At 57.9% G+C, this 19,206-nt stretch overlaps 1 protein-coding gene across 1 annotated transcript in view; it reads left to right on the top strand.

Annotated features, from left to right (window-relative positions):
• Window positions 1-19,206, top strand: part of LOC104386979 (chromodomain-helicase-DNA-binding protein 6-like) — a 49,335-nt gene that overhangs the window by 21,301 nt on the left and 8,828 nt on the right. Inside the window, 16 exon segments of the mRNA XM_009995661.1 lie at window positions 1-124; window positions 1,327-1,437; window positions 4,300-4,502; window positions 4,901-5,100; window positions 8,289-8,448; window positions 8,848-8,937; window positions 9,905-10,008; window positions 10,641-10,770; window positions 11,005-11,065; window positions 11,748-11,805; window positions 12,315-12,534; window positions 14,566-14,774; window positions 15,572-17,128; window positions 17,712-17,860; window positions 18,118-18,324; window positions 18,953-19,206. The exon segment at window positions 1-124 is cut by the window's left edge and continues 43 nt beyond it; the exon segment at window positions 18,953-19,206 is cut by the window's right edge and continues 30 nt beyond it. Coding sequence (XP_009993963.1) covers window positions 1-124; window positions 1,327-1,437; window positions 4,300-4,502; window positions 4,901-5,100; window positions 8,289-8,448; window positions 8,848-8,937; window positions 9,905-10,008; window positions 10,641-10,770; window positions 11,005-11,065; window positions 11,748-11,805; window positions 12,315-12,534; window positions 14,566-14,774; window positions 15,572-17,128; window positions 17,712-17,860; window positions 18,118-18,324; window positions 18,953-19,206 — 3,837 coding nt within the window.

Genomic DNA, 19,206 nt, shown 5'->3' on the forward strand with positions numbered 1-19,206 from the left:
TGCTCTCATGGATGAGGAGGATGAAGGATCCAAGTTCTGTGAAGAAGACATTGATCAGATCCTCCAGCGCAGGACACAGACCATCACGATCCAGTCTGAGGGGAAGGGCTCCACCTTTGCCAAGGTGTGCTCTGCTCCATCGGGAGGGACAGGGGACTCCCCTCGGGGTGCTGGGTACAGGCTGGGACCACACAGGGCAGCAGTGGTGGGCTGACCTCTTGGCCATGTGTCGGGACATGTCCACATGGAAGCTAAGCTCTTTTGCCTGTACTACTGCACCCAGGAGTGAGACCTAACTGGGGCATGGCAGCAGCATGGTCTCCTGTCCTCTGGTGGTCAGCAGAGCATTGAGGAGGGAGACACCAGCCTGAGCTGGTGATGTGGGGCTGCCCAGAGGGGATCTGTTTCCCAGCTCTCACTTTCCCTTTGAAACTGGCTCAGGCTGCTGAGAAGGCAGAGCAGGAGCTGTCCTCCAGGTGTGCCAGGCTGTGCTCTGTCACCAGGCCAGCAGTGTGGGTGGCTGCAGAGCTGCTCTGGTGTCCCAGGCAGGGGACTGCAGGGTGGAGGCCTTGCTCTCTGATGGGCTAAGGACTCCCTGGCATTGCAACAGGCCATGCTAGAGCTGGGCCCTCTGCCCAGGGCTGTGTAGGCAGGTTCCTCTCATTGGGGAGGATGGATGAGTCCAGAGCTTGGGTGAGTGCCAGTCCTGAGCTGGGCTGATCTACTCCTGAGCCGAGTTTATTTGATCTGGAGTCTGTCACCTCCCCTGCCCCTCTGGACACTGGTGCTGCCTCAGTGTGATGCTTTGCTGAGTAGAAATGCAGGTGGAGACCTGGGCTGCCAGTGGTGTGGGAAGGAGTTTTGGTACCTTCAGCCCAGCCCATCTCTGTCTCCAGCCTCAGTCCTGCTGCTGTGGGGCCTTGCTCTGCAGAGAGGCCCCTGGGGTGGTGGAAGGACCCTCTGCTGGCCTGCACAATGTCCAAAGCTGGGTGCTGCTGTGCTATGGGAAGCTGTGCACGAGGCCCTGGCATCCCCATGGGAGAGAGCCTGAGGAGCCAGCTCTGTACCATGCTCATGGCTGGTGTCTGCTGGGCCCACCAAGGGCTATCTGTCCCTTCTCCTCTTGGAGGTGGCACATTCCAGGCTCCATTTCCGACAGGTCAGGTGGGACTACAGAAGAGATGGGTTGAGCTCCTTAAACAAAGAACCCTTTGGCATGTGTCTGCTGTGACTGCTGCAGACAGATGTGTTGGGGATCTCTGTATGGCAAAGTGCACATCTGGATGGTGGGTTACATCCTGTTCACTCCTCTTCTTTCACTCCCAGGCCAGCTTTGTAGCATCAGGAAACAGAACTGACATTTCCTTAGACGACCCCAACTTCTGGCAGAAGTGGGCCAAGATAGCAGAGCTCGATACCGACGCCAAGAACGAGAAGGTAGGATCCAGCTCGGATCCAGCTCGTGGCCTTTGTGCCCTACAGCTGCTCTGACACCACCTGGTGGGTTCCAGGCAGGACCTGTGCTTCCACTGGGCTCCTGAAGGGAAACCTGCTTGACATCACTAATTGTTGCAAGGGAAGGCTAAGGGGCTGGTTGCTTTAGCCACGTGTTGGGCTGGTATTTTGGGGTGCTCAGTCTGTACTCCCAGCTGCTCCCAAGCCTGGTAGAGGGGTGAGTTGGGGCTGGCAGTGTGAGGGGAGGAGAGGACAAGGCAGCCAGTGCCATGGCGTGCTGGGCACCCAGCAGACTGTGAGCTGAGTTGTGCCAGAGTTCCCTGCAGCGCAGGCCTGGGTACCCCCCTGGGTGCTGGCAGCTTGGGGACTGGGGCTCAGATGGGAAGCAGTACCAGAGGGTCCCATGCTGCCCTCCAGGTGCCAGCTCTGATCCCCTGGCTCCCTGGCTGTCTCATCAAGCCCAGAGACCTTCATTAGCTTGAGGCGTGCCAGGGCCAAGCTGCTGTGTACCTTTGGCAGGGCACAGAGAGGCCCAAGGACCCAAGTCCTCTTGCTGCAGCTGAGAGTTGGTGGAGGGAACAAGACTCTGCCCATGCTCCAGGGAAGCTGTAACGATTCCCTGGTCCAAACCCAAGTCCATGTGAGCCATGGCATCCTGGTGCAGAGGGAAACACTTGGCCAGGCAGCTCTGGAGGTGGCCTGATGAGCTGATATGAGTTTGTATATTCCAGCCCTTGGAGGCCTGGAGCTGGCAGTGCCAGACAGATTTGTTTCACCACAGCCTCCTGGCTTCCACCAGCCTGGGTCTCGATGGCTGAGGAGGTGCTGTTTGTCATGGTGACCACCACAGGGTGCCCCAGAGCTGCTGGCAGCAGGCACAGAGGGACCCGTGCTGCCTGTGACTCCCTGCTGGCCTGGGCTCCCTCTCCTGGCCCGGCTGGTTCTCCAGGCCTTTTCCAGGGCTGCAGCACCATTGGATCTGCTCAGGAAGCCTCCAGCCCAGCAGTGAGTCCTGTCTAGTGGCCTAGAAGCAAAGTAGACTTGTAATGAGTTGAAGCTGGTGGGGAGCAGCTGACATCAAAGTAGGCAGGCAAGTGAAATCACTCGTGGGTCACATGGTCCTGTTTAATGCCAAGTTAATAACTGTAATAATCACGTTTCTCTGCTGTGATTTATTCATAAAGTTCAATGTGTGGGTTCCAGCAGCAGCACAGGATTTTGACAAGCTGCAGGGGCATGATGACAATGCTGAGAAAGAGGCTTATGCCAGGCACACTTGTCCAGCCTCTCAACAGCTGCATGGATTTGAGAGCACCCCTAGAACTGGGGCCCTTGCTGAGCAAGCACTGGGCTGCGGGACTCTAGTGGAGCAGTGAGGTGGGTACTGGGTGGGTAGCACCACCTCTTTGCAGAAGAAATACCTCTTCCTGGTGAACATGCCGGTGCTGTGAGGGCTGTGAGGTGCAGTGCTGCTTCCCCTCCTGGTTGGCACTCACAGAGAAGGCAGGGTGCAGGGAGGCAGAGTGCTGCAGCTGTGCCCGGGGTTTGTGGTGGCACTGGGGTACAGCACATCCCTGTGTGCACATACCTGGTCTGGTTTGTGTCTTGGAGCTGTGTCCTAGGTTAGAGCAAATCTCTCGAAAGCTGAACATGAACAGGGATGAAGGGAGCTGCCATGGGCTCCTCCTGGCCTCATGGAGCAAGTGGGGACAGGTTTGGATTGTGCCACTCCTTCTGTGGTCAGTGTTTGCAGCCCTACTCTCCTGCCTTCACGGATGGGAACAGGAGTGAAGCCAGGTAGATCTGGCAAGCCTGTCACCATGTTTGGGTGAGGGGGCTGTGGACTGGAAATGGATGCTCCCAGAGTCTTGCCTCTTACCTTCACTGGCACGTTGGCTCCTTCCCAGTAGCAGCTGTGGGCAAATGCGGCAACTGGAGCTCCAGTGAGCTGGTGCTTGGCTTCTCCTGACCTGGCAGCAGAGCTGCTGGGCACTCTCCACACACCTCTGGTGAGCATCTCCTAGGAACTGCATCCTTTTGCTCAGCCCCTGCCCAGAGCATCTCTCTAGCCAAGTGCTGAGGGAGAGGGTTGGTGACTCTGCCTGTTGGGAAGTAGGGGTGGGCAGATGGGGTCCCACCTCTCTGCTGGCCCTGCAGGGCTAGTGGGCTCAGCCACCCACCCAGGCCCCTCCTCCTGGTATCTCCATTGGGTGCAGGGTCCTGCAGCCAGCTCAAATGCCTGCTGAAACCCCAGCTGAGGCAGCAGTGCCCAAGAGATGCTGGTACAGAGCAGCAAGAGGGAGGCCCTGCTGCTCTGCAGAGCTCAACGCTCTGCCAGGGAGAGTGGTGGAGGGGGAGTGTGTGTGTCCCACTGCTGGGAACCCAGGCAGATTTAGGTGGGTGGTGGAAGGAGGGGAGGCAGGTAAATACTATTTAATTTCATTTTGTTCCCCCCTACACCTTCTTGGAAGCTCCTTTCCTCTTCCAGCCCACCTATCCACGCCGACACGGAGATTACACCACCTCCAGCACAGTGCTGGGCACAGGCAGCACTGGGAGGACCACAGTGTGATTCAGAGCTGATCAGCTGCTGGTTGTCAGCAGTGTGAACCCAGATTTTCCACCTGCCATTGTTCAGGCAGGATTTTGTACTGGCCACGAATTGTCTCGTGTGTGGGCAGAGCCACACACAGGTAGTTTGGAGCAGGTGTCCCAGTGGGAAGGTGGTGGCCAGCCGGGGGGCTGGGGAGCTGGGAGCAGAGCAGGGTGGCAGTGCGGAGAAGAGGACGATCTGTGCCCTGCTGGCAGGTAGGTGGATCGCCTTCTTCTCTCTGTGCCCCCTAGGAGAGCCTGGTCATCGACCGGCCGCGGGTGCGGAAGCAAACCAAACACTACAACTCCTTTGAGGAGGATGAGCTGATGGAGTTCTCGGAGCTGGACAGTGACTCAGATGAGCGACCCACGCGCTCGCGGCGCTTCAACGAGAAGACGCGGCGGTACCTGCGGGCAGAGTGCTTCCGTGTGGAGAAGAACCTGCTCATCTTCGGGTGAGCCTCACCCCCCCAAGAGAGCACAGCCTCCAGCGCCCAGATGGGACACTGGCTGCCACAACCACTCTCTGTCCATCCTGCTCAGTGTCCCCTCCTTCCAGCAGTGACCTCCCTGTTGGGACCTGGGCTCTAAGTGACCATCTGGGATGCAAGGAGAGCCAAGGGGGTAAAGCATGAGCTGGCAGTTGATGCCTCCAGAACCTGCTTCTGCCTCTGCCCTATTCAGTCCTGAGAAGACCTCTCCCTGACTTTATTCCCATAATGTAGTGGCAGAATCCCTGGCTATCCAGGGCAATAGCAGGGCTGTACCCCCAAGAGAGTTCCTGGAGAGAGATGCCAGTGAGGTCTCTAGTTCCACAGGAGTGTTTACCCTGTTTGTGTTCCTGCTTTTGCAGCTGGGGACGCTGGAAAGATATCCTGACCCACGGGCGGTTCAAGTGGCACCTGAATGAGAAAGACATGGAGATGATTTGTCGGGCCTTGCTGGTCTACTGTGTCAAGCACTACAAAGGAGATGAGAAGATTAAGAGCTTTATCTGGGATCTCATCACGCCGACGAAGGACGGCCAGAACCAGGCCCTGCAGAATCACTCAGGTATTGCGTGTTCTCTCTGCCATTGCACCTCTACCTGTCACCCTGCGCCAGCCCATGGGCCCGAGGCTGCACAAGTCAAAGCAGAGCTGGCTGAAGCAGCCAGCAAGCAGTTGTGCTTGAGCAGTGTAACTCTCTGCACAGAGAAGGTGGCTCCCAGGGGACTGACCCTCAGAGCCAGTGGCAGGGGCTGGGGGGGGAGGCTGTTTCCTGCCTCCCAGTGCCATGGCTGGTGCAGAGAGAGCCCTGTGGTGGAGCAGAGATCCACCTGACTCTCAAGTGATTGCCACTAAGTTTGCTCTGGCCTGTGAATGCTGTCAGGGTTCCCCATGCAAGGAGACACTGGGCAGTGAGCTTGTGGGATGTCAGTGACCACAGGAAGGTGTTAGGTGTGATGAGTGTAAGGGTGCTCATTCCACTCAGAACACAGCCCTGCCTGGCTGTCCCTCAGGGCATGGCAGGGCCCTCCTTGTGCCCCTGGGCAGCCCCCAGCCCTAATGCCAAGAGCTGAGGCCACTGGGCATGGGGGAGCTGGTGGTGCAGAGTGTGCAGCCACCTCACCCCAGGTCACCATCTTGGGTCCCCTCTAATCATCGTTCTTGTCCCATACATGCTGGTCTGCAGTGCCTGCCCTGTTGGGTGGAGGAGCAGCATCAGCTTGACTCAAGACCTTTGCAGGGCAGGATCCATCCCGAGTGATGCTGCCTTCTCTTACCCATCTAAGCAGGCCCTTGTATCTCAGGTTTTGGTGCCCTCCCTATTCAGATACTCATTTTCCAGTGTGTGTGAGGTCCATGTATTACACCACATGTCCAGTTTGTAATTGCATCTGCATTCTCTTGGTTAGAGGTTTCCAGTGTCTCCTCAGCTTGGGACAGGTGCCACCAGAGCCTTCCCCAGCCCTGCTCTCCCACTATTCCTGCCTGGGCAGTGGGGCAAGGGGGTTCAGCCCCTGCCTGCCACGCAACCTCTGCTCTCTGTCAGTGTCCCCTGGGGCTGGAGGAGCCCAGCAGATAGAGCCCACCATGCCAACAGCACCCTGCACCCACAGTGGCTTTTGTCTTTAATGATGTGAAGACAGAGACAGTGCTGGCTCCTTGGGTCAGTGGAGGGTTGTGGCCTGGGACACCTGGTCATGGCCTGTTGTGTGTCAGAGAACTCTGCTGTGTCCCTGCAGTACAGTGCTGTGTCCTGTGGCTCTCAGGAGAGGTGAGTGGGGCTGGAGGTGCCACGGTGCTCCCTCAGGGCATCCAGATCCCCACATCTGTGTGCTATTTGGTGGGAACTTGTCATCTGTAGTGCAAAGTGAATATTGAGGAGGCTGGGACTCTCCAGCCAGCTTTTGGCATCAGAGAGCCAAAACCTGAGGCTCCTCTTTCACGGTGGTGGACCACAGGGAATGGTTCTGCTGCTGTGGCTGAGCCCCAGGGGTGTGCTGTTGGGTACTTGGTGCTTAAAACCTTTTCCTTCCATCTGGAAATGACCAACTAGCTTTATAGTGTGAGCATGTCCAAGCATGTGGCCTTCAGTGGCTTTCTGGAGTTACTTCAGTCCTTTCCCACAACATGAGCCACTCCAGCAGTGCTGCGTCCTGCCCTTGCCACACAGGCCTGCCTGGAGCAGCACCAGGACTGGACTCAAGAGCCTTGGTGGGGGGCAGAGCAAAGCTAAGAAGCAAATTGGCTGATACGAATGGGCTTGATTTAGATAGTGCTCATAAAGTAACAAAAAGCCACAGTTTCAGTGGAGGGTCAGGAATGTTTTAGTGCAAGAGGATCACTAAAATTGCATATTTAGCAATGGGAGGCAACCAGGAACTTCTCCATCAGCTCTTCAGAATGGCTTTTCCCACCTGTGAAACTTCCATGTGGTCTTGGCCAGAGAAACAACAAAACCATTTAACCTGACCTCAGGAGCTGGAGAACTCTCCAGTGCAGAGCAGCCGTGTGCACTGGAGATGGCACTGCTGTGGCTCACCAGAGAGCCTGAGGTACCACTCATGTTTGCAGAGGGCTGACCTGGTGAGACATGATCTGGGCTTCCCTAATGTCCAGAAAGCAACAGCAACCTCCAGCCCTTCCTAGTGTGTCCTGGGGCTGTTCCTTCTAATCCTGTATCTGGCGACTGCGAGGGGCGAGTGCAGCACACGGGTGTTCAGCTCTGATCCAGCCCCATCTGCCTTCTGCCCTGGAAGAAGCCAAGCTGCTGGGGAAGCAGAATTTGCCCAGTTCGTCAGGCCAGTTCAGTGCTGGGGACAGTGCTGGTGGCCACTGCAGCCACCTGGGCTGAAACCCTTGTCCTGTCAGAGCTGCAGGCTTTATGCAGGTGTCAAGGACACAGTGATGCTCTCTCTCCTTCCCTGGTGTTGCATGACCAGATGGGAGAGGACTGCTGGGACACTTCTTTCCCCTTCCCACACAGAGGCAGGAGAGCATGTCTGCAGGACCCTGCCACAGAAGCAGCTGCCCAGGGAGGCAGCTCATCCCTCTTGAAATACTCCAAACAATAGTGACCCCACCAGAAGTTGTTTTCATGTTCTGCTGTGAACTCTTATCTTATTTCAAGGTTGAAATGTGTTTAGTTTTCAGTTCCAGCCACTGGATCTCATTTTATCTTTGTCAGCCATGTGGGACTGCACTCCTTTTCCCTTTGGTATCTTTGCCCAGTGTAAATGCCTCCTGCAGTGATCTGGTTCCCATGCAGCCCTTCTCCTGGTGCACAGAACAGGAAACAACCCTTACAGATCACATCATCAGGATTGTCTTCTGGTCTTCGATCATTTGGGAGCCTCTTGTTTGAACTCTAGTCTAAAATGGCTCTATTGTCCCTGTAGGTGAACTTCAGGGCTGGCTGTGGTGTCTAAGGCTCTAAGAGCTGTGTCCAGGACCAAGGTCCCTTCCGTTCTTCTGCGTGGTATTTTTATGCATCAGGGGGCCTCTGGGCTCAGCACTGCACTGAGAACTCAGAGCAACTCAGTTTCAGTGGTGATCCCCAGGTTTTTCTTGGAGACAGAGGCTCCTGTGCTCTGTGTTCACCTGCAGCCAGGAGCTCAGCACAACCTCCTCCAGCTCCCAGCTTTGCTGCCCTGCCCAGGCACTGCGGTGCCAGAGGTGCCTTGTGGCAGAGCCCAGCAGTGCCCAGGGTGCTTACTGGTGCCCAGGGTGCTCACTGGCTGCCACTTGCTGTTACAGGCTTGTCAGCACCAGTGCCCAGAGGCAGGAAGGGGAAGAAGACAAAGAACCAGATGCTGCTTCCTGAGATAAAGAACGCGGACTGGCTCGCCACCTGTAACCCTGAGGTTGTCCTGCACGATGACAGCTACAAGAAGCACCTCAAGCAGCACTGCAACAAGTGAGTGCAACAGCCCAGGCCAGCTCCTGGAGGCTGTGGGGAGAGTGGGAGGGAGCTGCGAAAAGCCCACAGCCCATGCAGGGTCACCATGCTCTGCTGCTGTCCCACTCTGGGTGCTCTTCAGTTCGGGAGCTGTGTCCTGTGCAGCAAACCCTGGCCCCTGGGCCCAGCAGGCCTCAGGGCTGGGCACTGTCGTGTGACACCACATGGCTGGTGCCTGTCTTGCTCTGAGAAGGTGGGTCCTCCCACCTGGAGAAACACTGCGTTGATCAGGTTTCCCTGTTCTGGCTGGCCCTCAGAGTGTCCCCCCAGAAACCAGGGGGTGCTTAGGGCCAGGCCCTGGGGCTGGCATCTGGGCACTGCCTGCTAGCCTGCCTTCCTCTCTGCTGCCCGGCACAGGGTTCTGCTGCGGGTGCGAATGCTCTACTACCTGAAGGCTGAAGTGCTGGGGGAGGCCGCGGACAAAGCCTTCGAGGGGACCCCTGCCAGGTAGGGACCTTGCAGTGAACCCCTGCCCTGCCTCGTGGGGAGGAGGTGGTGGCACCTGGGCACTGCCATGGCCATCCAGCCCAGCGACGTCTGGGTTCACCACGGCTCCCTGTGCTCAGATCCCTGGGTCTTGCTCAGGCAAAACCTCACCCTTAGGCAGCAGCTGTGCCTGGGCAGGACCCGTAGCTGTGGCAGCCCTGTTGAGGCAGTTCTGAGGCTGCAGCACCAGCCTGGGGATGGTGAGGACACTGGGGGACACCCTGCAGGAAAATGACTCTGAGTGCTGCCTGATCAATTGGCTTTTAATCCAAAGGGAACAGCCAGAGAGACTGTGCCAGGCTCCTGGGGCCTCAGAGCAGAATGTGCTCTGTCACTGTCACCTGCCTGCAGGCCCTTCCCAGCTCTGGGACAAGGCTCTGGTAATGCCATGGAGCCTGCAGCTTGCCAGCTCCTGACCTTCCTGCAAAGACTCTGCTCACAGTGCTTCACAGAGGAGTGTGATATGCTGAGCCTGATTTCCTAGAGCAGGGGCTGCTGCCATCCCCAGCACAGCTCCATCAGCACGGGTCTGTGTGGAGGGGACGTTGCAGCCCACCCCAACAGACGTGCTGTTCTTTTGGGGCTGGTAGTTTTGAAGTGGTTTCCCCCAAGATGTGCTATTCAGATCAGGTAGAATCTCCAGTCCTCTGGTGTTGTTTGGGTGTGATGGGAGAGGGGCTATGCAGCTTCCCCATCTCTGGAGAAAGAGGATGGGGAAAGCAGTGGGTTGTGGTGGAGCCAATGCTCTGGCTCTTGGACCCCAGGCAGATGTGCACATCAGGCCCTAGACCAGCCTTACTTTCATTAGCTGTCCCCAAGCCAGAGGCTGGTGGCTCCCATTTCATCCTGCCCCTTGCCCAGCAGTGCCCAGTGCACTTCAGTGTCTGGTGAGGCAGGGAGAGGAACATTCATACCTTGTCTGCCACAGGGAGCTGGATGTGCTGCTGCCAGACATTGACTATGTGGAGATCCCAGTGGACTGGTGGAATGCTGAAGCTGATAAATCCCTGCTCATTGGTGTCTTCAAGCATGGTGTGTACCTGGCATGTCTGGTGGGTGCTGGTGCATGAGAGGGACCCAAGTGGAGCATCTGGCCAGAGCTCCAGTACCTGGAGGGGACATCACATAGGTGCAAGAGGGCAGAGCCATGGCTATGCACCCTACCTGCACAGGGCCAAGGCAACTCTCCCCAGTTCACTCAGGTGGTGGGGCAGGTGCCCATGGTGGCTGTACCCAGTCTCATAGTAGACATGGTTTGCTAGGAGCAGGGTGCCATTGCCACAAGAGGGTGAGGAGGAAGGCACAGAGCCTCTCCTGGCATTCCCAGTCTTGTCATGAAGTCCCCCTGCAGCGTCCAAGAGCCACGGAGCTGTTTGCTCCCAGCTCCAGCCTGCAGCAGGTGCTGTGCAGCTCTGTGGGTGCTGTGCTGCCAGCCCAGGGGCTGCAAGGGGTGACCTTTGCTTTTCCTGCTGCCCAGGGGCTGCAGAGCAATTAACAGCGTTTGGGAAAGTGCCCTGAGTTCCTGGGGGTCAGAATTGCTCTCACAGGAGAGAGTGAGAGCCAGGTGTGGAGCTGTGTCTCACCAAGCAGGAGGTTCACCTGAGCTAGGCTCAGGCCTGGCTTGGTGCCCTCTGTCTCCTTCCTGAGCCCGTGGTGGTTGGCAGGTTATGAGAGGTACAACGCCATGCGGGCGGACCCGGCGCTCTGCTTTCTGGAGAAGGTGGGAATGCCCGACGAGAAGCTGCTCTCTGCCGAGCAGGGCGCCAGTGACGGGGCCCAGGATGCTGCTGAAAGGTGGGCTCAGGGGGCTGCCCTGGTGGTGGGGCAGGGCTGTGGGGGGAGCTGTGGGCAGGGAGGAGGAAGGAAGCAGATGGTGTGTCTGAGCACAGCGGGCAGGGGGAAGGTGGGGAGGAGCTGGCTCCCCAGTGCCAGGCAAAGGGATGGCATGAGCACCAGTTCTCCCCTCCCTCCTGCCCACCAAGGGGGCTGTGCCACCACTACCAGGGACTAATTCACTCTCTTACCCAGGGGCAGTGTGGAAAAGGAAGAGAGTGGTGGAGAAAAGTTGGAGGGGCTGCCAAAGCAGGAGGTGAGTGGGTTTCACAGTGATGTCTGCTGCTGCCAGGCCTGCTCAGCCACCCTGCTCTGCAGGCCTGGCTGTCCCAGCTCTGCTCGGGGCCCAGGGGAACCAGCACTGCACACAACCCTGCTCTGGACTGGCTTTGCCCCACCATGCACCCCAGGCTGTCCTCCAGCTCAGCTCCTGCTCCTGCCTTTGTGTGTTTCCTGCAGCATCTGTCTCATGGGGAGCTGAGAGTGATTGAGGGGGAACTGAAAGGGATTGAGTGGGGACAGCCAGGAGTGCTGGCTCTCGTGCTTGGCTTCCGGAGCCACGGGGGCCCTGGCAAAGGAGTTAGGGGTGTCCCACAAGAAATGGCCCTGGGGGAGAGGGAAAGCAGTGGATGAGGCAGCACAGGAGGGTGCAGGGTTTGTTGGAGCACGGGAGGCTGTGGCACTGATGCTGTTCTGGGCAGTTGCACTACAGCCTGTGTCTCTGCAGTGGGCCTCCCACCCAGACCCAAAATGGACAGCACAGCCCCTCTGAGCTGTCACCTCCCCTGGCTGTGGTGCTCTGGTCCCCTGTGCTGAGTGCACAGGATGTGTGGCCCGTGCCTGTCCTGTCCCTGTTGCCCTGCAGGGTTGGGTGGGCTGTGGGTGTGGGGGCCTCTGTGGGGGGCTGGAGATCCCTCTCTGATGGCTTCCTTCTGCAGGACGTCGCTGCTGCTGGGGTGGGCGAAGCCAGTGAGAAGCGGGACGAGGCAGCGGCAGGTGAGGCCGTGTCTCCTGCAGCGCGGCGCGTGGCTCCCCGGGGTGCTGGGCCAGGGGACCTGCTGCTGGGCAGGGGGAGCGAAGCCATGAGCCTTCCCAGAAGCCATTAGCCCACCCTTGTCCCTGCAGTTCCCTTGATGGGACAAGCATGCAGGGTCTCTGCAGTGGGCAGCCCTGGGGGCTGCCATGGACTGGCCAGCCCCACGGCTGAGCAGGGAGCTGCAGTCCTCTCCCCTGCATGGCCAGGCCCAGGACTGTCATTCCTAACCCCATCTCTTCCTTTGGGCTCTCAGAAGGAGCCTCAGACATGGTGAGGCTGAAAGCCAGCAGCTTCTGGACTGCAGAGCCCCAGGGATGGTCAGCACAGCCCCCCACTCTAGACTGTAGTCCCTAGTGTCCCTTGTGGGAGGGGGAAGGTGGGAAGGGGCTCTCGGAGCCAGCCGGAGGGATGTGGGAACCTGTGTCTTTGAGTGTGCGTTAAATACTAATGTCCTTGCTGATGTTTGAAGCCCAGGATGGCTCCGACTCAGACAGATCCTGCTGGCCTGTCTCATCTGCCCTCACAGCCAGGCTGCGCAGGCTGGTCACCGTCTACCAGCGCTGCAACCGCAAGGAGCTGCCTCCCCGCGCCGAGATGCTGGTGCCCGGTAACCATGGATACTGGCTGCAGGACGAGATGTTCAGGAGAGCCTCTGAGATGGACTCAGTGAACAAAGAAATGCAGAAGAGGTAACACAGCAGAGAGTCCTTTCCAAAGCTGATTTAGGCCATCTGAAACCCTTGCCCTCTAGATGTGTCCAGGCAAATGTCACCACAGCCACCCGTGTGACAGAGGGACAGGGTCCTGGCAGGGCAGGGAATGCTGCTCCCAGCCACGAGCAGCCTGGTGGCTCCAGCAGCCAGACCAGCTGGGGAGCAGCCTCCGCTGTAGTTCATGTGTAGCAGTGGGTGACACGGTGAAAGGAAGCGAGGGGACAGCTCTTCAGGGTCAAATCCAAGGTCTGCTGGGCCAGGGATCGCCCCCCAGCAGAGCAGGTGCTGCTGGGCACTTGGGGTACACTGTGGATGAGGTGGCAGGTGAGCACTGGCACAGTCCTCATGAGTGGCCTTGCCCACCCTCCTGGCTCTCAGCTGCTGCATTAGCCTCCTGCTGGTGGCCCAGTGGTGGCATGTCCTGGTTGTGGTGTGCTCCCATTTTGTTTGTGTGCCAGTCAGTGGACGGACGGTGGGACCATCCTGGCACCCTGAGCAGCTCTCTGCAGAAACCAGGGGGGCGTGCAGCAGGGTGATGCTGCCTCCATTGCTGCCAGTCCTCAGCTCTGGGACTTCCTGAACTGCCAGGGCTCTCTGGGTCACCCCTCCTCAATGGCTTTGTCTCCCATGAACTTGTCCCTATTGCAGGAACCCACATAACCACTTGGTGCTACCCTTTGCTCTCTGTTTATGATCTCCTTGTATGAAAGCTGCTCCAGTCCCACCGATTTTCCCTCACTCCTTCCTCTGGAGCTCTTCCAGTTGTACCATCCCTTCCTCTTCAAGGTGGGGGCATCAGTGGCTGTCCTATGGACACCACAGCAGCCTGGTACTTCCTGCTCTATAATTATGTGGCCTTTTTCTTGGGAGGTGCTGCAGAGGAGTGGCCTGAGCAGTTTTGCACCAGCCTTTAATTTGAGGCCTTTCAAAAAACTCCCCATTGGGTTCTTTGATTTGGATCATTTATTATTTTTTATTAACTTTCTTATTATTATTATCCTTTTTGGAATGAAGTATCACTGCAGAGGGCTCACAGCCCCTGGGAGCAGAGCTGGAAGTGGTCAGCTGGGGAGTGCTGTGGGTGCTTCACCCTGTCTGCTCTCCCTGGACTTATCCCAGCTTCCTGCTGGTGCAGGCTCAGAGCTTTAATTCAGAGGAACTGAGATGTATTTGACTTCAAGCTTTCCTCAGCTCACCTCACTCCCCCTTCTCTGCCCTGCACCTGTGCTTGCTTTGCGGTTTGCACCCTGGTCTGTTCCCTGTGGCCTGTTTTTCTCTGCTGTTTGCCCAAGGCTGTACTCGCCCAGGACACTTTTCACCTTCTCTGTCCTGGATGATTCCTTTGAGTGATCCTCAGGAGGTGAAATCTCAGAGGGTCTAAGCCAGAGGGGAAGTTCTGCTCTTAACAGGGCTGTGCCTGGAACGCCCCATCAGCACAGCTGCTCTCCTTCAGTAGGGAGGGGGTGACACCCATCCCAGAACCCAGGAGCCCACAGGAGCCAGCAGGGTGGATGGTGTTTGTCACTGGGACCCTTATGGCAGTGAACCCCCGTCCCAGTTTCCCTCTGGAAGGGGCTGGATGAGAGCTGTGTCTGCAGGACCTTTCTTTCTAATTCCTGGTACAGAGAGCTGGCCTTGCCGTGGAGGTGATGAGACAGCTTGATGTGGCAGAAAGCGAGTAGGTGAGATGGGTTTGTGCCTCCAGGGGAGCTGCTGGAGCCTGTGCCCCTTGGCAGCACACCCAGGAGCTGCATTTGCTGCTCTTTCTAACAGCCAAGAGGGTTATTTCAACTGTGAGCCCAGAGCCAGGGGGCCTGTAGCCTTCACTCCTCCTCGCTGCACCCTGAGGCTGAGGATCTTGGGTTGTGGTGATCTCCTCGGGAGGCTCCTCCTGGCAGTTCCCCCAGAATGGGTGGACAGTAACTAGATAGTCCTTTGCCTGGTGCCCGCCCATGCTGGGACCAGAACATCTCTCAGTGCTGTTGACATTTCCTCCCTGCTCCACAGGTGGACCAGGAGGGAGCAGGCAGATTTCTACCGCACTGTCTCCTCCTTTGGGGTTGTCTATGACCAGGAGAAAAAGATCTTTGACTGGACCCAGTTCCGAGTCATCTCTCGACTGGAGAAGAAGACAGACGAGAGCCTGGAGAAGTACTTCTACAGCTTCGTGGCCATGTGCAAGAATGTCTGTGGTCTTCCACTGTGGAAAGAAGATGGTGAGTGGAAATTGCATGGCCTATTATGGGGGTAACGGGACATGTAGTCACAGGTCAGATATAGTCCCACTGCTGTTGTGAAGCAAGAGAGCAAGGGAGGAGTTTCAGGGACAGCTGGAGGCAGCAGGACACCAGGGAGGCTATGGGCTTGCAGAAACCAGCTGTGGTTTTGGCTGCCTTGTCAAAAGGCTCCCGGCTCCAGTGTGAAGATGTGATCTGCTGCTTCTCTACTCCTCTCTCACATCTAGAGGTTGCTCTCTTGGATAAAATGGGCTGTGAAGTCATGGGAGAATTCCATGAGACCTGTGAAAGCAGGGGCTGGAGCCCACAGGGCTGCCAACCTTCCCCCTGTGCTAGGGAGGTGGTAGATGATGGTGATGAGGTGACAGTCCATGATTCTATGAAAAGCTGCACAAGTGGAGGGACTCCCTTACCTGAGAACCTGCTGAAGGGCTACCAGAGGCTCTGACCCAAGGAGCTCCTTGCTGGCAGGTCCAGGCAGCTCCAGCACTGCTGGTGCTGATGGAATAGAGCTCAAACAAGATTCTTGAAATCCTCTGCAGCTATGGGCTGCTCCTGGTCCAGCTGCTAAAGCTGAGGGAGTTTATGCTTGTGCGTCCGTTTATTTGGTGGCAAGTGAATGGAAGGTGGTGAGACTGGGAAAAGAAGCCTCAGTGGTGGCTACAAGCCTCCCCCCACTCACCTGCAGCCTGGGCGAGTTAAAACTCACTTGTTACTGCCTCTGAGTGACCCATCAACTGTGTCATGGGGCCTTGGCTTCTCTGTTCCTGCTGTAGGTGCCCCAGACCCCGACATCTACGTGGAGCCCATCACGGAGGAACGTGCTGCCAGAACCCTCTACCGCATCGAGCTGCTGCGGAAGGTGCGCGAGCAGGTGCTGAGGTCCCCGCAGCTCCACGAGCGGCTCCAGCTGTGCCGGCCCAGCCTCTACCTGCCCGTGTGGTGGGAATGTGGGAAACATGACCGGGACCTGCTGATCGGCACCGCCAAGCACGGCCTGAACCGCACTGACTACTACATCATGAATGACCCTCAGCTGTCTTTTCTAGATGCGTACAGGAACTATGCCCAGCACAAAAGGACGGGGCTCCCAGGCCCAGACACCCTGTGCTGCCTTTACCAGACCAACTCCAAACTCTACAGTTCCCCTCTGTACAGCCAGGTGGACCAGACTTGCGAATCCCTGGAGAATGAAGCCGAGAGTCAGATCAAGCTGGAGCCTACAGACAGCACCATGGCCCAGGCTGGGGGCAGTCCAAACTGTGAGACATTCATGTCCAAAGTTCAGGACATCATTTCCAGTAACTATGATGAGAGCTCTCTGCCCGACTCGCTGGTGTGCATGATGTACGACGAGAAGGCCTGTAACAGCGAGCAGAGCTCCCTGGCCCGGGACAGCCCGAGCTGCACAGACCTTGGGAGCAGCATTGCCAAGCTCTCTGAGGGAAAGCTGGAGGGGGACGAGGATCCATCCAGCTCTGACGCAGATGCCATGAGAGAGACTCCTTTCCCTGAGGTTTTGCAGGTGGGCTGTGACCGAATGGACAGTCAGAACAAGGAAGCTGAGCCTTCACCTTCTACCCCCGAAAACAACCCTTCCCAGGGCGTCCCAGCACAGCTCTGCGAGGCTTTGCAGCAGAAGGGAGACCTGGCCAGCCCTGCACCCGTGCTGCCTGAGCATGGTGCCATGCAAGGAGTCATAAGCATGGGGCTCTACAGTCCCAGTCTTCATAACTATGAAATAAAGGTTCCTCCCGAGCAGAGGTTCATCAATCTGCTGCAGGAGAAAGGAATGGAGGTGAAGTCAGGGCCAAGTCAGAGCCACAGTGAGGAAGATGAGGAGGAAGAAGAGGACGATGATAACTATGAGGCAGCAGCAGATATTGTGGAAGGCTTGAGTGGTTCCAGGACCAGGGCTGGTTGTGACCCTGAGGCTAATGAACTAGGGGGTGAGGAGCCAAGCTCTGGCCTCCCCACACCTGAGGACACTTGCCCAGAAGATGTGAATGGCGAGAGAGAGTCCCTAGGGCTGGGGACACCCGAAGGGCTGGGGGAGCCTGGGCCAGAGGGCAGAGAGGACCACGGCCTGGATGAAGAGAGCAGCCTTCAGCACTCACCGGGCCAGGCTCAGAGCCAGGCTTTCAGCCTGCCCACACCCCTGCTGGGGGCCCCAGGGGCACAGCCCCCCCAAGGCGGACGGGAGGCCTGGGGCCAAGGGGCTGAGGGGCAGGCAGGCTGCAGAGAGACCCTGCACCCTGAGCCCCAGTGGGTGAAGCAAGAAGAGTGTGAGAACAGAGATGACGGGGAGAAAGCCAGCAGCAGCCAGAGCCAAGGTACAGTCCCGAGAGCTCCCTCTGCCTGGCAGTTGCCTCCCAGGGTGGGAGGGACCTGCTGTCCTCCCTGCAGAGCCTTAGGGCTGCTGAGCCCTGGCATGGCCTCCCCTCTGCAGGAGCTGGGGTCCCTCTAGCTGATGTGATTAGGGAACAAGGGCTTGATGACTGCGTTGGCCAGCAGGACTGGCCAGAACCCTCCACTCTGATGCCCAGCAGCCCTTCTGCTGTGGACACCCCATGCAATGCTGGACACCCTTCCCAGCACAGGGTGCTGCCAGGCGAGCAGCTCTCTCTGGAAAGGCATGTGCCTTCCTTCTCACCCACCAGGCGTGTGGCAATGGTCAGGGGTGGGGGCCATGACAATACAAGCCCCCAACCTCAGCCCAGGGAGTGCTGGCCCTTCCTGAGCAGCATGGGCTGCCTGCTGTGACTCCGGGCTGCTCCATTTCTTGATGGCTGGTTGGAACACGGGGCTTTGTGGAGCCAACTGGGTGCTGGGGTGGGAGGTTGTGAGGAGTTGCACCTGCCTCAGCAGGGAGAGAATCAGGGCAATGATGGGCTCTGTTCTCTCTCACTTTCTCAGATGGTCCAGAGAAGTACCTGGAAGAGGAGAGCAAGAGTTCTGCTTCTGTTCTGCCCGGGGATATCGATGACCTTCAGGATGCCCGGGCACCAACCATAGCTCAGCTACTGCAGGAGAAGACACTTTACTCCTTCTCTGAGTGGCCGAAGGTGAGTTTAAAATGAACACGGTTTGTATTGCAAGTGTTAGGGCACAGGCCTGACCAGCAGCGGCTCACACAGCCCAGCTCTGCCTCCGAGTCCTCCACACACAGCTCCCCACAGGTGCTCTCACCAGGGTGCTGCTCCCCAGCACCCCTGCCATGGACACGCCGGCCCCAGCGCTGCGGTCACCAGGGCTGTGTCTGTAATCTGAGGTGACATACACGAGTCACTCGAGTCCCAGCACCGTTCAATTCTGTTTGCAGGACCGTGTGATCATCAACCGCATCGACAACATCTGCCACGCCATCCTGAAGGGCAAGTGGCCTTCCTCCAGCCAGCAGTTTGAGCCCCAGAGCCTGCTGGCAGCCCCAGCAGCAGCCAGCAGTGCCAGCAGCAGGAACAGCTTTGCAGAGCCAGAAGGCCCCGAGCCCAGCTTCAGTAACGGGGTGTTAATCTCACAGGTACAAAAGGTGAGGGGGGCCCCTCAGGCAGGGACAGAGGAGCATTGCCCAGGAGCGCTCAGGAGTTTCCCAAGTGGAGCCTGGGCTTTCACTGCCTCCTGATGCCACTGGTGATGTAGCACATGGCTTAAGCCACTTGGTGCCCTCCACTGAGGCTCCTGGGGAGCTCCCCAGCCTCTCAGCCCCTGCCAGCCCCGCTCCCCTCCTGGGAAGGCAGATGATCTGCTGCAGCTCCACCAGTCTTACAGCTGTAGAGGGGCTTCCAGAGTCAGCACTGGAGCACCCAGCATGGTCAGGGGGAATAGGGGTGTCCCAAAGCAAAGGGTGCAGGAGAGGGCACTGCCTTGTCAGTCACCACTTCTCTGTCATCTCCTCTCACTGTTGGACACAGCAGAGAGCCCTGCCCCGGCTGCCCAGCAGCTAGTGCAGTGCTCAGGGTTCCAGCACCTTGAGAGATCAAAGTGTGTCTGAAGGTGCTCCTACACCATCCCCAGACAGGGAAGATGTGCCCAGGGAGAGGACATCATCCAGGGCTCCTGCAGAGCCTGACCATGATCTCAGTGTTGGTTTGAAGAGGTGTGGTCCCCGGGCAGTGTGCAAGCAGCCGTAACCCTCTTGGTGGCTTTGATCCACACAGGAGGGTTTCCTGACCCCTGCGTTTGCCAAGGAGGAGCGGAAGCACAGGCGGCCCTACGAGTTTGAGCTGGAGAGAGATGCCAAGCAGAGGAGCTTGGAGCAGCTGGCAGCAGCCCATGTCCATCCACCCATCGTGCTGAACGGCTGGCGCGATGCAGCGGTGGACTTGTCCAGAACCTCTGAGGGGTCCTCGGGGAACTCCTCTCCTTTTCCACTGAACACAAACCTGCCCAGACTGTGGACCGTGAACACCCT

The sequence above is a fragment of the Chaetura pelagica genome, unplaced genomic scaffold (assembly GCF_000747805.2).
Source record: "Chaetura pelagica isolate M959 unplaced genomic scaffold, ChaPel_1.0 scaffold874, whole genome shotgun sequence".
Classification (NCBI taxonomy): domain Eukaryota; kingdom Metazoa; phylum Chordata; class Aves; order Apodiformes; family Apodidae; genus Chaetura; species Chaetura pelagica.